The sequence below is a fragment of the Quercus lobata genome, chromosome 6 (assembly GCF_001633185.2).
Source record: "Quercus lobata isolate SW786 chromosome 6, ValleyOak3.0 Primary Assembly, whole genome shotgun sequence".
Lineage (NCBI taxonomy): Eukaryota > Viridiplantae > Streptophyta > Magnoliopsida > Fagales > Fagaceae > Quercus > Quercus lobata.
In genome coordinates, this window is record NC_044909.1 from 34,745,961 (window position 1) to 34,761,784 (window position 15,824).

The window sequence follows — 15,824 nt, forward strand, 5'->3', positions numbered from 1 at the left end:
TTGGGATAACCATATTTATTGAAGTTTGATTCAAGTTAGATTATCCAAAAAAGTTTGATTCAAGTTCTTAGTTGTTACTCTCATTTTATTTGGAAAAAAAAATTAGTTATTTTCCTTTTTATTGAAGTTTGATTAAATAAAAGGTAAAAGAGTAATTGTAGGGGCAAGGCCCAAGATCGTATATTGGGTCTTGGGCTTTATCCAAGGGGATAAATAAGTCCGAGGAGAAGCAAATAATTATGAGATATTCTCAGACCAAGTTCCATAAGTAGAGAGCAAATGAATGGTTGTCCGAGTACATACTCCTCGGACTTAATGAATATGATTCATAATATATAACCCAGCAATTAAAGTGACCTACCAAGAAGGTTCAATGACAGGGATGTGCTTCATGGACATGTGAGAAGGAAGAGAACCTAAAAATATATGAGAGAAGGCTGACACCACGACATTAAATGCACAACAGCTACTCTACTGGCCGCATTTATGTGGAGAAGACCTCTGAACAATGCTACCTTGGCTACCGCAACTCACAGAGAGCTAGGGAAGGTGGCTGATGGGACAAGTACTCAAGTAGAGGTTCAGATAATCAACAAGTGGAGGGTGAAGATTACTCAAAAGAAGATATATAAGGTGGAAGACTCTTCATGAAAAGGGGATCGGAAAAATAGAGAGAGAACACTGTAGCAATCTGAACTGTTTTAGTATCCAACTGTGATTAATATACAATAATTGTGGCCTCCTCGGATTGAAAGTCCACTAACATCAATATCTCTTATTTGTACTTAATTGTCATTTAGTCCAATATTAGCCGTTGCCAATTCATTAGGACCTAGTTCTTTGACCCATTATCTACAAATTCATTGTATTGGGCTCATTGGACCAAGACTCTATACATTTTGGGCTTGGACTCCAAATTGCGACCCTACAGTAATGATTTAGGTTTATTTTATTTTATGGTAAAATCTTTATTATTAAAACTATTTAAAAAATAAATAAAAAAAAAAAAAAAAAAAACTTGTTTGTGACCCATATATATGCTTAGGAAAAATTAAGAACAATCACAATTGGATACTATTTGCATTATTTAATGTCTTTTTAATTGCACTCCTTAATTCTTGTACTGTTCTAAATAGCTGCAACAAAGTTAATTAAATTCTCTCCTAGAGATATGAGTGTTGTTATTGTGGTATTCTTGGCTCAAGTGATAATACATCATTTATTTTGGCACAAATTTTTTTAAAAAAATTACATAAAATATGTGGCACAAAATTAGCTATTCAGTTTAAATATCTAGGAGCAAAGCTCTTTAGGCCGTTGGAAGAAAAAAAAAATCTTGATAGAGTTAGAAATTTGAACCACAATGAATTTTCTTTTTCTTACACCATACAATACAATGATTTGATTTCATGACCAACCTAAAGAATAAATAATAAAAATCTTTTTTTTAGAAGAAAATAATAATAAAAGAGGTTAGAAATCATTTATAAATCCTAAATTGATGTTACCCATTACCCAACCCCAAAAAATTCCCCCCCCACCCCAAAAAAAAAGAAAAAAAAAAAAGAAGGTTAAGATGAAAACAGAAGAAACCAACACCAACAGCATATTCCATATAATCTAACCCGCGCAGGGAAAACCGCCCCCATAAAAGCCGATTTTGGCGAACGTGACGCCCCTAACTTCCACTTCCTCTCCACTTCCCCAAACCAACCGTCGCCTCCTCGTTTGGGAAACCAAAAAGGTACTCTCATTTTCCTCTCTGCGCTCAGATCTACTTACCTAATTTGCTTTTACACTTAATTCTTGATTTTCATGAGATTCCTTTGCTTGTGTTTCATCTGATTTAGATTTGATCTGCTATCTTAATCTTAATTATGGGTACTTATTATTAGATAAGGTTTTTTTTTTTTTTTTGTGGCCTTGTGAGAAATATAATCATAGCTATTGTATAGCTTTTAGTCACTTGTTGAAAATTTAGAGCCCTTACCTAAAATTTTGGGGTTGCAAAGAGTAAGGAACTGTAATGTCTGGGAAAGTTTTGTCTACTTTCCTTCCAGGGTCCATGTTCAACTGAGTAGGAGGGAGGATGGTTAAGTGGATCTGGGTTTGATTTGATTTGAGAGTTGAATGTGACCAAAATGTGCCACATCTTACCCATAGGGATATCACAATGGAGAATCTCCCCTTCGCCCCTCACTTTTGGGCCAACCTTTTTTACATCGTACCCAATGTATAAAACTCCAACTTTTGCGGGGTATGGGAGAAGTGATTGGTACACAGCCTTACTCATTTTATTTTTCTTGTGGGAGAGACTGATTCCTGGACTCGAATTTGTGACTTGTTGCTTTTGGTGGAGGGTACTTGCCATTGCCTACCTTATTTTATTATAAAAAAAGTGTCACATCATACATTGCAGAAGAACCAAATGTAAGATAATTGCTCATTTAATGGTTATATTAATGGATGTTATGTATGAGCTGAGAGGCCATGCAAAATGGATGCAGTGCCAAGCATACATAATTTCTATAAATTTTGTGTAAGATTTTAAACTTTGGTTGGAATTTGAATGTGATTAGAATTTTAGAATGGTACTAGAAACTGACTTCAAATTAAGCATGTTCACCAGAAACTTGCTTCTGTTGATAGAAGTGTAGATATTTTCTTTTGGCTCGTTATTGAATGGTAAAAGATGATCTATAAACCAATAGAAGGAAAAGTAACTTTGAGGAGGTTACAATCTTATTTTGCTTTGTTTTGGAGAATTGAACTTTAAGGGTTAAGAATGAATTTACACATAAATGTTTTGGAGGAAGCATTTTGCAAATTTTAGGTGTGGTAAAAGTAAAACTTAATTTTAAATATTAGGTATCATCTTTATTTTTTATACAAATAATCTGTGATAGTCTACATACATTCACAAGTTCTAATGTGTTGAAGCAATTCAGATTGCCCAACTTTGGCAATGGAAGAAAGTGCAGACCCTGAGAACCAGCTGATGATTGAAGGAAATGTTCCAAAAACCATGCAAATTGATCCAAGAAGAGCTAGGTTCCCATACTGCATTGTGTGGACACCCCTTCCTATTATTTCATGGCTGATTCCTTTCATTGGTCACATTGGCATATGCAGAGAGGATGGAGTGATCTTGGACTTTGCAGGGCCCAATTTTGTGTGTGTGGACAATTTTGCATTTGGATCAGTAACCCGCTACCTTCAAATTAGCAAAGAAAAGGTTTGTACTGGTTTAGTATCTGAATTAATGGTTTGGCTTGGCTCTTCTGCAGTCATTGTTTCTACAGTTGCTGCAATTACCAGTGTGGCACCTACTGGTAATATGGCCTGCCTAATGTTTTATGCACACCTTGTCATTGAACCAAAAAGAAAGCAAGCTATTTGTAAAATGCCCCTCCTTTCTTGGTGAAAGGACTGCCAGACCCCTTTTCACCTTTGATTTGGTGAATTGGATTGGAAACTATGTTTACTGGCAACTTGCGACAATTGTAGAAACAGTTAGGAGCTGCTTTCCTTGTCAAGATGCTTATCAGTTAATTTTCAGATTATTCCTGGATTCATTTATGCTCTTTATAATTCTTGCAAGCAGTGTTGCATTTCTCCCTATCCTTCAGTATACAATAGTGAGGATGGATACATTCCAGATGAACCTGGACGAGAAGTATCGACATGGGATGATGCACTACGAAAGAGCACTCAGGAATTCCAGCACCGATCTTACAACCTCTTAACTTGCAATTGCCACTCTTTTGTAGCAAACAACCTAAACAGGTTGGGCCTTCATTCGGGTGGGTGGAATGTGGTGAACCTTGCTGCTCTCATATTCCTCAAGGGTCGTTGGGTGAGCACAGGATCCATGGTGCGATCTGTCTTGCCATTCTTTATAACATTTGCTCTTGGACTCGCATTCGGGGGTTTGACATTCCTAACTTACTGGGCCTTTTTCACCTGCTTTCTTGTTGGTTGGTTTCTTCTGGGTACTTACTGTTTTAAAGATTTGATCCAGTTGTAGAATTTCTGTTGCTTGAATACTTGGATGTATAAAACTGCAGTTCAACAATGGTATTTTGATTCAGATACTTACATATTCGGAATTACTAGGGAATATTTTCAGATAGCATATCTTCTTTGTAAAAATCTTTTACCTTGGGTACACACACAACTATTTTGGTGGGAAATTCAGTGTTCATCTCCTTTGCTTTCTATAGCTGATCCCATGGATCAAGAGCTATACTTCCTCTCAATGGGATTACTTACCTCAGGCCATGCACCTAGTGCACACACGCGTGCAATAAGGCTAATTATTATTATTATTATTATTGTGATTGTGATTACTGTATTCTGTTGATTGAGATTTGAGAGAGACAGAAAGTAAAGATAATGTTGACAATTAGCTAACAACTAGATAGTTTGATGGGTTTTGAAGACAAGGTTGCTATAGATCCACATCCAATGGGCCTTGCATTACAGGCAAACAATGTAGCATCTTTGTCTTTGATAAGGTTTAAAGAAAGGGTGAGTCTCACTCTAACACAACTGTCTGGACTCTGTAGCCGTACCACTCTTGCTCGTGCCTATTTTTCTTTCTTTATATTCCTTTGGTAAATTGCAAATTACACACATGAAGTTTGGTGTTGTTTGGATTTTACGCCCCGATGTTTTAGATATTTGATTTTACACCTTGAAGTTTGGTTCTGTTAGCAATTTACAATCTATGGTTAGTTTTTGCTATTAAATGACACATATGCATGCTGACGTGTTTTATTTTTGCCAAATCAACAACAAACAGTACCGTTTTAGTGAAGACCAAGAGCAAACACAAAACTCAAATCCTAAACTATACCGTTTTAGCCAAATTCTAAAATCAAAATTATTCGTGAACTCATCCACCTGAAAACTACCGACTCATCATGACGTGAACCCATCAACTAGCCCGACAATGACCACAGATATGGTGAGCAACAATAGAGAAGCTCAAAGATGGAAGATTATGGAAAGAAGAAACGATCGTTTATCTTTATCTATTTATCAATCCAAATCAACGGTGCTGATTTGCAAGTGCTGTAATAAAATTCAGATTCACAAAACCAAAACACCGTTGGATGGATTTAATGGTATGCTAGCCTACCACTCCCAATTACGGTATATATTGTGTTTTTGTTTTGTAAAATTAATTGTGATATTTTATTATTATTATTATGGATTAGAAAAGTGGAAGTGGAAGTGGACCAAGTGGTGATAAGAATTAGGTGAAATTGAAGCTATATTCATTCTAGTGGAGCAGTTCTTCCTTCGGTGTTCGTACTTTTCTTTTATTATTTAATCAATTTTACTAATTAGATCTAATTTTTTAAGTTATTATTAAACAATCTATCCTCTTTCCATAATCTTCCTTCTTCGGGCTTCTCTAACGTTGCTCTCCATATCAATGGTTGTGGCCTTGGCTGCTGCCAGGCTAATGGGTTCACGATGAGCCGATAGTTTTCAGGAGGATGGGTTCACATTGAGTTCCTGCTCTGCAATTTGGAAATAGCTAATACTAAATTATTTTGATTTTAGAATTTGGCTGAAATGGTGTTGTTTAGGATTGGAGTTTTGTGTACGGTATTGTTTGGATAGTGCCAAGTCTCTTGGTCTTCACAAAAACAATATTGTTTAGCGTTGATTTGGTAAAAATAAAATACATCAGCATGCACATGTGTTATTTAATGACAAAAACTAATTGTAAAGAGTAAATTGCTAACAGAACCAAATTTCAGAATGTAAAATCAAATTTTTGAAATGTTAAAGTGTAAAATTTAAATAACCCCAAATTTTAAGGATGTAATTTACAAATTATCCTACTCTTTTTCTAAACGTGCGACAGAATACAGACCACAACTAAAATACTTATTATATATATTCCAATCAATGCCCACTATTTGTAGAGCCCACCGATGCATGACCCTAGACGAAAAAAGACAAAGCGACTGACAAGTGACAAACGACAAAGCCCACCCGATATGATAATGGGCTTTTGTATTTTTTGACAAAATGAACCTTTGTTTCTTTGCTTTCAGTCTAATCATGTGAAACAATTCGGCTATGTTTGGCTAACCATTTTTACGTATTATATCACTGTTGGACTTTACAATGAGTTTCAATTGGTCCTTTAATTCTTGATTCAGAACAATTATATCACCTTTCTTTTTGTTTCTCAAAAAAAAAAATATATATATATATATATATATCACCTTTCTTTTTTTGGTATAATGACCTGAATTTTAGGTCAAATGGCTTCAAAGTTCAAATTGCCCCATTCACTATATATATATATATATATATGTGTGTGTGTGGGGATCATTTGATTAATAGGCCCCTAGGATTCGGAATGAGTTCAGAATTGTTGGGCCAGTGGCCCATCGGAGGCCATATACCCGTCCGAGGACACCATCGTCCTCGGCAGAACGCGTCCGAGGACGATCGCGCCCGAGGACGATCAGGACGTGGTCTCGTTGCGATCAAATCTCAGAATTCAGTCATCTCAAAGGATAGAGTAGCCGACTAAAGATGAAAGAGATAAGGCAAACAAATATCTGAGGCTACAGCTACCTCCGCATTAATGACCTCTCAACCAACTCTCTGGCCGCATTAATGTGGAAGTGATACCTGAACAGTGGGGAAGCAGCCTTATAGCTGCCTAGAGGAAGTTCTAGGAGGTGCCAGATGGGACAGAAAGAAATCCTCCGAACCCAACCTACACGTGTGCGGCGAGGATGGAGCGCCAAGGGAGATATATAAACTAAAAGAAGAACATGAAAAAAGGAGGGGGATCGCCAAAAAAGAGAAAGGAGAAGAAAAAGAAACGGGGAGAACGAGAGAGAAGAAAGAAGAAGGGAAAGGGAGAGAGTTTTACTAGTCACTAAAGAAAGACGTTCGTTATACCAACTCTAAAACCTTAAACGGGCTTGAGGGTAAATCTTGGAGGTAGATACCACAGTTAACCTAGTTCTTTACGCCCACGCTCTACAAATCATATTGTCTGGGCCTTTTACGTACGAACCCAATACTGTTTAGGTTCGTCACTAAAATCGTGTCCTTACAATTGGCGCCGTCTGTGGGGAGAGCTTGTGTTAGCTTGTACAACCTCTGATATAACGTTTCCGATGGAAGGAGTGGAACTACCTCCTCCCGCAGCGGGGCTGCAACAGGATGATGTTAACTTGCACCAGGCGGAATCAAGGGGCTCTCAGCATGGTGGTCCTCGAAGGAGTCCCGAACGGAGGTTAATCCGGGAGGGGAGCATACATACCACTCATACCACGAGGAGCCATACACGCGGGAAGAGTCACGTTTCCCACGCGAAGCATGGTGGGGATCTGCAACGTGAGATTGCGGATTTGAAGAGAGAGTTGCGCCATGCACGACGGGAACGTTCCCCACCTCGCTCTGAACTATCATCCGGGGAGTCGGATGGAACTAGCTACAAGCGGAGGTCGAGAACTCCACAGAGCGAGACTTTCTCCTATGAGGAGGAGCGTCGCCATAGGCGTAGGCGTAAAAGTCCAACTAGCAGGGGCTTGGGAAACAATGCCATGAACAAAGCCTTGAGTCAAATTTCCAGGTCACCCTTCACGAGAGGCATAGATGATGCTACCCATCCTCGGCGGTTCAATCAACCTACGTTCTCTCTGTATGATGGCCATTCGGATCCGGTGGAACATGTAAACTATTACAGCCAGAAGATGGCTATTCATTCCAGGGATGATGCGCTGATGTGCAAGATTTTTCCGTCGAGTTTGGGTCCAACAGCGATGAGGTGGTTCAATGGCTTAAGGGCCAACTCTGTTGGATCTTTCAAAGCACTGACCCAGGCTTTTGGTGCTCGTTTTATTACATGCAGCAGGACTCCTTTGCCGCTGGGGTCATTGCTGACCTTGTCTATGCGAGAGGGCGAGACTCTCAAGAGCTATTCGGATAGGTACTTGGAGATGTTTAACGAAATAGGAGGGAAGAATGACGCTGTGGCCATAACTACTTTCAAAGCCGGCCTCCCGGCTGATCACGACTTGAGGAAATCCTTGACGGGTAAACCTGTTACCAGTGTGCGCCAACTGATGGACAGAATAGAGAAGTACAAAAGGATAGAGGAGGATCAGCTTCAGGGGAAAGGAAAGGCCAAGATGATCCCTCAGGAGAGGAGGGATTTCAGGTCGGATCGTTATAATAACAACCGACCAAAGAGGGACTTTGCTGGCCAGTCGGCCTCGGCAGACGCCCGGGTCGTTAATGCGGTATTTCGGGAGCCTGTTCAGCAGGTTTTGGAGAAGATAAAGGACGAGCCATTTTTCAAATGGCCTAACAGGATGGCAGGAGAGCCTACAAAACGCAACCCGAGTTTGTATTGCCATTACCATCAGGACCATGGACACACGATAGACAACTGCAGGAATTTATGGGACCATTTGGAGCAGTTGGTCCGGGAAGGAAAATTAAGGCAGCTCTTGCATCACTCCAGCGGAAGGCCGAGCCAAGCAGGTTCCGAGGTGTGTGGGGATGCTTCATCAAGGCTCCCTCGGGGTACAATCAATGTCATCTTTGCGGCCCCAGGGAGGACTGGATCTTGCCCCATTAGAGTGTTGTCGGTGTCCCGATCCCCGGCCGAGGATCGTTCTCAAGCATGGAAGAGAGCCAAGAAGCGTGTGCCCTTGGTTTTGGGTTTTTCAGACGAAGATTTGGAGGGAACCATACAACCCCATGAGGATGCCTTGGTGGTAACACTGAGGATTAGTGGGTACGATGTCCGAAGGGTGATGGTTGATCAGGGAAGCGCAGCTGATGTGATGTATCCGGATTTGTACAAGGGGCTAGGTTTGAAGCAGCAGGACTTGACAACCTATAACTCCCCTCTGGTCAGTTTTGAGGGAAGGTTAGTCATTCCCATGGGGCTAATCAGGCTGCCCGTACAGTCAGGCACGGAGGTGGTGGAGGTGGATTTTATTGTCGTAGATGTTTTTTCTCCGTATACGGCTATTCTAGGCAGACCCTGGCTTCACACACTTAAAGCGGTTTCATCCACCCTGCATCAGAAGGTGAAGTACCCGTCCGGAGACCAAGTGCTGGAGATAGTAGGGAACCAAGCGGCCGCTCGGCAATGCCAAGTAGCGGCTATACGGCATCGGCCTGAGGCAGAAACCTCGGCTATAGCCGATAATGAATCATAGCAATTAAAGATCCCAGCATCAGGTTTAGACGTACCAACCAATGGGGTAGAGTGTGAAGATCTGGAAAAGGTGATTGTCGCTGATGATCCAGAAAAATTCTTCCGGGTGGGGGCAAAGCTGCCTCTGCCAGAGAAAGCGAGTTTGCTGGAGTTCCTCCGGGCCAATGTGGACGTCTTTGCATGGGACCCATACGAAGCCCCAGGAGTAGACCCAAGTTTCATTTGCCATCGGCTCAACGTGAACCCTGCCATTCCCCCTAGGAGACAAATCCCTCGACGACCATCAAAAGAGCATGCCGAGGCAGTTAGAAGTGAAGTCGCCAAGCTGAAACAGGCTGGGGCTATTAAAGAAGTCTTTTATCCCCAATGGCTGGCCAATACGGTGGTAGTAAAGAAGAAAACAGGGAAGTGGCGAGTGTGCGTTGACTTCACCGATCTTAATAAGGCCTGTCCCAAAGACCCATTTCCTATGCCCAAGATTGACCAGTTGGTGGATGCAACCGTGGGCCACCCTAGGATGAGTTTCTTGGATGCCTTTCAAGGATATCACCAAATACCGCTGGCCGTTGATGATCAGGAAAAAACCGCTTTCATGACCCCGATTGGGAACTACCATTACAAGGTGATGCCCTTCGGTCTCAAAAACGCTGGGTCTACCTACCAACGCATGATGACGAAAATGTTTGAGCCACAGCTGGGCAGAAGTATTGAAATTTATATTGATGACATGGTGGTGAAAAGTAAGGTAGTGACTGAACATGTGGAGGACCTCACTAGCGTCTTCGGGATATTAAGAGAGCATAAGTTGCGCCTGAATGCTTCGAAGTGTTCCTTTGGTGTAGGTTCCGGGAAATTCTTGGGGTACATGGTGACCCATAGGGGAATTGAGGTGAATCCAGATCAGATTAGGGCCATTAACGATTTGCAAGCGCCTCGAAATCCAAAGGAAGTCCAGAGGTTAACGGGGATGACTGCTGCGTTGAACCGGTTCATCTCCAGGTCGGCTGAAAGGTGTCGTCCTTTTTTCCGCCTGTTACATAAGTGGCAGGGATTCGAATGGATCGAGGAGTGTGCTGAGGCGTTCCAGCAGTTAAAAGACTATTTATCCAAACCGCCGATTATGTCTAGCCCTGAAGTGGATGAGGTGTTGTATGCCTATCTGGCGGTAGCTCCTCACGCAGTCAGTTTCGTCTTGATGCGGGAAGACAGTGGCGTCCAGAGGCCAGTTTACTATGTAAGTAAATCCCTCCATGAAGCCGAGGTGAGATATCTGTCGTTAGAGAAGGCCATACTGGCAGTCGTCCATGCAACACGCAAACTTCCGCACTATTTTCAAGCTCATACGGTAGTTGTCTTGACCCAATTGCCTCTCAAATCCATACTTAGAAGTGCTGACTATACCGGCAGAATCGCCAAATGGGGAACAATTCTTGGTGCTTTTGACATCAAATATATGCCCCGTACCTCTGTGAAGGGTCAAGTTCTCGCCGATCTGGTAGCTGAATTTGCTGAGTGCCCTGAGGAAGTTAGTAGGAATCAAGATCACACGGATGAAAGATCGGTTGGCGTAATATCCGCGCCAGGAGGGCCGGTATGGAAGGTATACGTGGATGGGGCCGCAAACCAACGGGGAGCTGGACTGGGATTGGTTCTGATATCCCCCGAAGAAGTCATCATCGAGAAGTCGCTCAGACTAGGGTTCTCAGCTACTAACAATGAATCAGAGTACGAAGCTCTGATAATGGGAATGAGCATGGTCCATAAAATGGGTGGAAAGGCGGTGAAACTGTTCTCGGACTCGAAGCTGGTCGTTGGCCAGGTGACCGGAGAGTTAGAGGCCAGAGACCCAAGGATGCAAGGGTATTTAAGCCGGGTTAGGCATATGCGAACAGAATTCGAATCTTTTGACGTATTACATATTCCACGAGGTGAAAATACCCACGCAGACTCCTTAGCGACCCTTGCCACCTCCTCAGTACGAAATTTCCCTCGGGTAATAATCGTGGAAGACTTGTGTACTCCCACTTCACCAGAAAAGGAGGTTTGCCAAGTTCGCCAAGCTAGTTTGACGCCATGCTGGATTGACCCTATATTAAAATTTCTCGACAGTGACGTATTGCCCGAAGATAAGGTGGAAGCTGAGAAAATACGAAGGAGAGCACCTCGGTACTGGTTATTCGAGGATAAAAAGCTATATAGACGGTCCTTCTCTGGGCCATACTTGCTCTGCGTGCCTCCTGAGACAGCGGAATTAATCCTGGAAGAGTTGCATGAGGGTATTTGTGGAAGCCACACAGGAGGGAGATCCCTGTCATGCCGAGCACTAACGCAAGGTTATTGGTGGCCGAATATGCAGAAAGAAGCACAGGAGTACGTTAGGAAATGCGATCAATGTCAAAGATATGCTCCGAATATCCACCAACCCGGAGGAGTCCTTAACCCTCTCTCAAGCCCTTGGCCTTTTGCACAATGGGGGCTGGACATTGTCGGCCCTTTTCCTAAAGCTATAGGAAACAAGAAATACCTGCTGGTCGGCACAAACTACTTTACTAAATGGGTTGAAGCTGAGCCCTTGACGAACATCCGGGACGTAGATGTGAAGAGGTTTGTCTGGAAGAACATTGTGACGCGATTTGGAATCCCACGAGCTCTTGTTTCGGACAACGGACTCCAGTTCGATAGCAATGTCTTTAGGAAATACTGTTCAGAACTGGGAATAAGAAACAGATATTCCACTCCAGCTTATCCGCAAGGCAATGGGCAGGCTGAAGCTGTTAACAAAGTCATTGTCTATGGGATTAAAAAGAGACTAGACGACGTGAAAGGAAGATGGGTGGAGGAACTACCACATGTGCTTTGGACGTATCGGACAACACCCCGGCGTTCGACGGGAGAAACTCCTTTCTCTATGACCTATGGGGCCGAGGCCGTTATTCCGCTGGAAACTGGATTCCCGACGTTAAAGACCAGTGCATTCTCTTCGAGTAATAACGATGCGATGTTGGAAAAAAGTTTGGACCTGATTGAAGAACGAAGGGAGAGCGCGATGGTTCGGCTAGCTTACTACCAGCACAAACTCAAGCAATGCTACGATAGCAATGTGAGGACGAGGCCGTTAGCCATAGGCGATCTGGTGCTGAGAAAGGTCCTGGGGGCCACTAAGAATCCAAGTTGGGGAAAACTGGGACCCAATTGGGAGGGACCGTATCGAATTACTTCTGTAGCTGGAATAGGGGCTTACTATCTAGAGGACTTAGATGAAAAACCTGTACTCCATCCTTGGAATGTAAACAATCTCAAAAGGTATTATTATTAGTAAAGAAGCTTTAATTCAAATATTCTCTTTTAACTTACGTCAAATATGCATCCTATGAATCTCGCATCCTGTCATATCATACTGAATTGTTAAACAGAAACTGGGTTATGCCAGGTCCTCGGATCGCAAACTTAGTGGAAATTAACATCCTATCATACTGAAGTGTTAAACAGAAACTGGGTTATGCCGGGTCCTCGGATCGCAAACTTAGTGGAAATTAACATCCTATCATAATGAATTGTTAAATAGAAACTGGATTATGCCGGGTCCTCGGATCGCAAACTTAGTGGAAATTAACATCCTATCATAATGAATTGTTAAACAGAAACTGGGTTATGCCAGGTCCTCGGATCGCAAACTCAGTGGAAATTAACATCCTATCATTCATACTGAATTGTTAAACAGAAACTAAGTTATGTCAGGTCCTCGGATCGCAAATTTAGTGAAAATTAACATCCTATCATTCATACTGAGTTGTTAAACAGAAACTAAGTTATGCCAGGTCCTCGGATCGCAAACTTAGTAGAAATTAACATCCTATCATACTGAGTTGTTAAACAGAAACTAAGTTATGCCAGGTCCTCGGATCGAAACTTAGTGAAAATTAACATCCTATCATTCATACGGAAATGTTAAACAGAAACTAAGTTATGCCAGGTCCTCGGATCGCAAACTTAGTGAAAATTAACATCCTATGATTTATACTGAGTTGTTAAACAGAAACTAAGTTATGCCAGGTTTCGGATCGCAAACTTAGTGGAAATTAACATCCTATCATTCATACGGAGGTGTTAAACAGAAACTAAATTATGCCAGGTCCTCGGATCGCAAACTTAGTGAAAATTAACATCCTATCATTCATACTGAGTTGTTAAACAGAAACTAAGTTATGCCAGGTCCTCGGATCGCAAACTTAGTAAAAATTAACATCCTATCATTCATACGGAGGTGTTAAACAGAAACTATGTTATATCAAATCTTTAGACCACTAATTCGGTAGAATCTTACCTGCTAAGTTGGGTATTGAATTATTAAACGACAAAAAGAGTGGTGATGAGTTTTCTAAATCATAAACTTGGTGAAAGTAATGCCCTATGAACATTCGTCAAGGAGTCAAAAAGAAAGAGCTTCGAATGCAAGATTGGCATACAATGAAAGAGGCGTCTCAAATGAACTCATCCAAAATTACGACGACAAAGTAAGTGAGTGTAAAGATAACTTAGAACCACCAGAATGATAAGAAAGTAAGCGAGAAAGTCCTCTATTAAATGTCTAAGTTAAAATTACAAAATAGTTTCTATCTTTTTACTTTTAATTGATAATGCCCCCAGTTGATTGAACTGTGGAGTCCAATTCTTGTTGAAAACCCTGGGAGACCGTATTTGGCTTCGAAGCAGTGGTGGATTTGTTTGGAGAAGCTCCTGGAGGGGAATTGCGAGGTAAAACTTCCTTGCTAGGGTTAATAGCCGGGGCTGGAGTATCAGCCTGGTGTGGTTGAGGAGCTGAGGAGCGTATCGCCTCGGGGTAATACACGTTCTCTGGCTTACGTAGTTCAGATGAGGCTTCAACCCCAGCACGGTTAAGAGCCTCGCTCCAGGTTCTCGCACAAAAGATGCGGCAAACCTCCTTCTCAGTTTCAGCTATCCCAATCTCGTAGCCCCTCTGCTCGGCTTCGTCCATTGCCTTCTCAGACTCGATTTTTTCATTCTCGGCTTGTTCTTTAAGCTTTTCGGCTTTCTCCCTTAATTTCTGAGTCTCCTCTAGATGCTTTTTAAGAACAAGAACTTGCTCTTGAGTCTTCTTTAGCTCGACATTCGCCTCGCGCAGAAGCTTGGCTTGTTCCTCGGCCTGCTTCTGGTAGCCTTCTGAGGTCGATTCGGCACTCTTGCGAGCTTCTTCCTCGGCCTGTAGCTTTTTCCTTGCGACGGCTAGATCCTGTTCAGATTTGGACAAGGTTTGTACAGCCGTTACCCTTCTTTTCCTTTCACCATCTAGCTGGTTGGAACAAGCATTGAGCATCTCATCTAGCTTGGAGGTATTTTGGATGATCTGTAAAAAAATAAAAGGGGAGGGGGGGTGAGTTAGTGTTATAGCTGATGAAAAGTGCGCATTAGTAAGTAACAGTCACAGAATAAAACAGTAGAAAAGACAGCTTCTCACCATGCCCAAATATCGTTTATTGTCAAGGATGAGTTGATTCTTCCTCACATTCTTTAGCTCAGCCATATCCTTTGGGAGCAATAGGGCCTCCTCTATGGCCGAGGCCACATGACACCCAATGCCGCCGTTATAGTCCCTTAGAGGCATCGTCTCGCAGGGGCTCCCCACCGAGCATAGGAACTGGCAACCACGCTTGTGAATCGGGATGTGGGGAATCGGATTTCTCTTGGCCCCGCGTAGAGGGGTGCCTGGTTTTTTGCTGCTTTGCAGCTCGCTGGACATCCTCCTCTTGAGTGGGACGAGATTTGCTCGCAGCTGCTACCCCCTTACCCTTCTGTTCTCTACGCTTCTCTTGCTCGGCAGTACTGGGCGGTGCTGGTTGCGGAGAGGATCGAGGAGGGTGGCGAGGGACTGGAGGAGGAGACCTGGCTGGAAGAGGTAAAACCTGGGATGATACTGTTTGGGCAGGTGCAGACTTTCCCTGTTGACCTCCTATCAGCTCCATCAAACTTTTCTGGGGTTTCCTTTGTACCCCCATCTCGTCAGAGCTTTCCTCGGGGTTTAAGGGCTGATCGAAAATCTCAAAATCGTCCGTGGATGCAGATACTGATACAACGGTTTCCTTGCTTTTTCCCCTTTTCCTTCTCCTATTGGTCTCCTTTTTCTTGAGGGAAGGTGAGGGTGAAGAAGGCCCCGCTGAGACGCTGGCCACAAAAAGGGGGCTCTGTGAGAGTTGTGTGTTCGGGAAGTGGAACACCCTCTGGAACGATGAACCCTTCGTAGGCAACACTGATACGGCGAAGCCGAGGATCGCGTGCCCTAATCACGCACTTCGGCGCCTGAAAGCCAAAAGAAAGGGGGGTATATCCAAGAATTAAATGCGCTGCTCGTAGCTGACCATCAGCCTCGTTCACGTATATTTCAGCTCTTAATAATCTGTCCAGGCTCGCTTTATTGACCAATCTGAGATTGGGCTTCGTGTAGCGTCTGTCTGCAAAACCGTTGATTTTTAAAGTTAAAAGTTGTAAGACGCGAAAGTGATAAAGGTAATTAAAATGTGATCATGAGCTAAGTAGCATAGGTCTATAACTCCGCACCCACCTGGTGTTCCCTCCACTGTCGGGCAAGATA

General features: G+C 42.7%; 1 protein-coding gene across 1 annotated transcript; it reads left to right on the forward strand.

Moving 5' to 3' along the window:
* The first annotated feature begins 1,549 nt into the window (after positions 1 to 1,549).
* On the forward strand, positions 1,550 to 4,135 carry LOC115950842 (protein RTE1-HOMOLOG). Its single transcript, XM_031068098.1, has 3 exons — positions 1,550 to 1,744; positions 2,949 to 3,235; positions 3,605 to 4,135. Exons 2-3 carry the CDS (start codon positions 2,966 to 2,968, stop codon positions 4,025 to 4,027), a joined length of 693 nt encoding a protein of 230 aa, XP_030923958.1. The 5' UTR covers positions 1,550 to 1,744; positions 2,949 to 2,965; the 3' UTR covers positions 4,028 to 4,135.
* Positions 4,136 to 15,824: the final 11,689 nt, after the last annotated feature.

What these genes read in the sequence shown, in the direction of transcription:
- LOC115950842 (XM_031068098.1), top strand. Translation starts at nt 2,966, where the DNA reads ATGGAAGAAAGTGCAGACCCTGAGAACCAGCTGATGATTGAAGGAAAT. An exon ending in TTCAAATTAGCAAAGAAAAG is followed by an intron (nt 3,236 to 3,604) that starts GTTTGTACTGGT and finishes TCTTGCAAGCAG; the next exon opens with TGTTGCATTTCTCCCTATCC.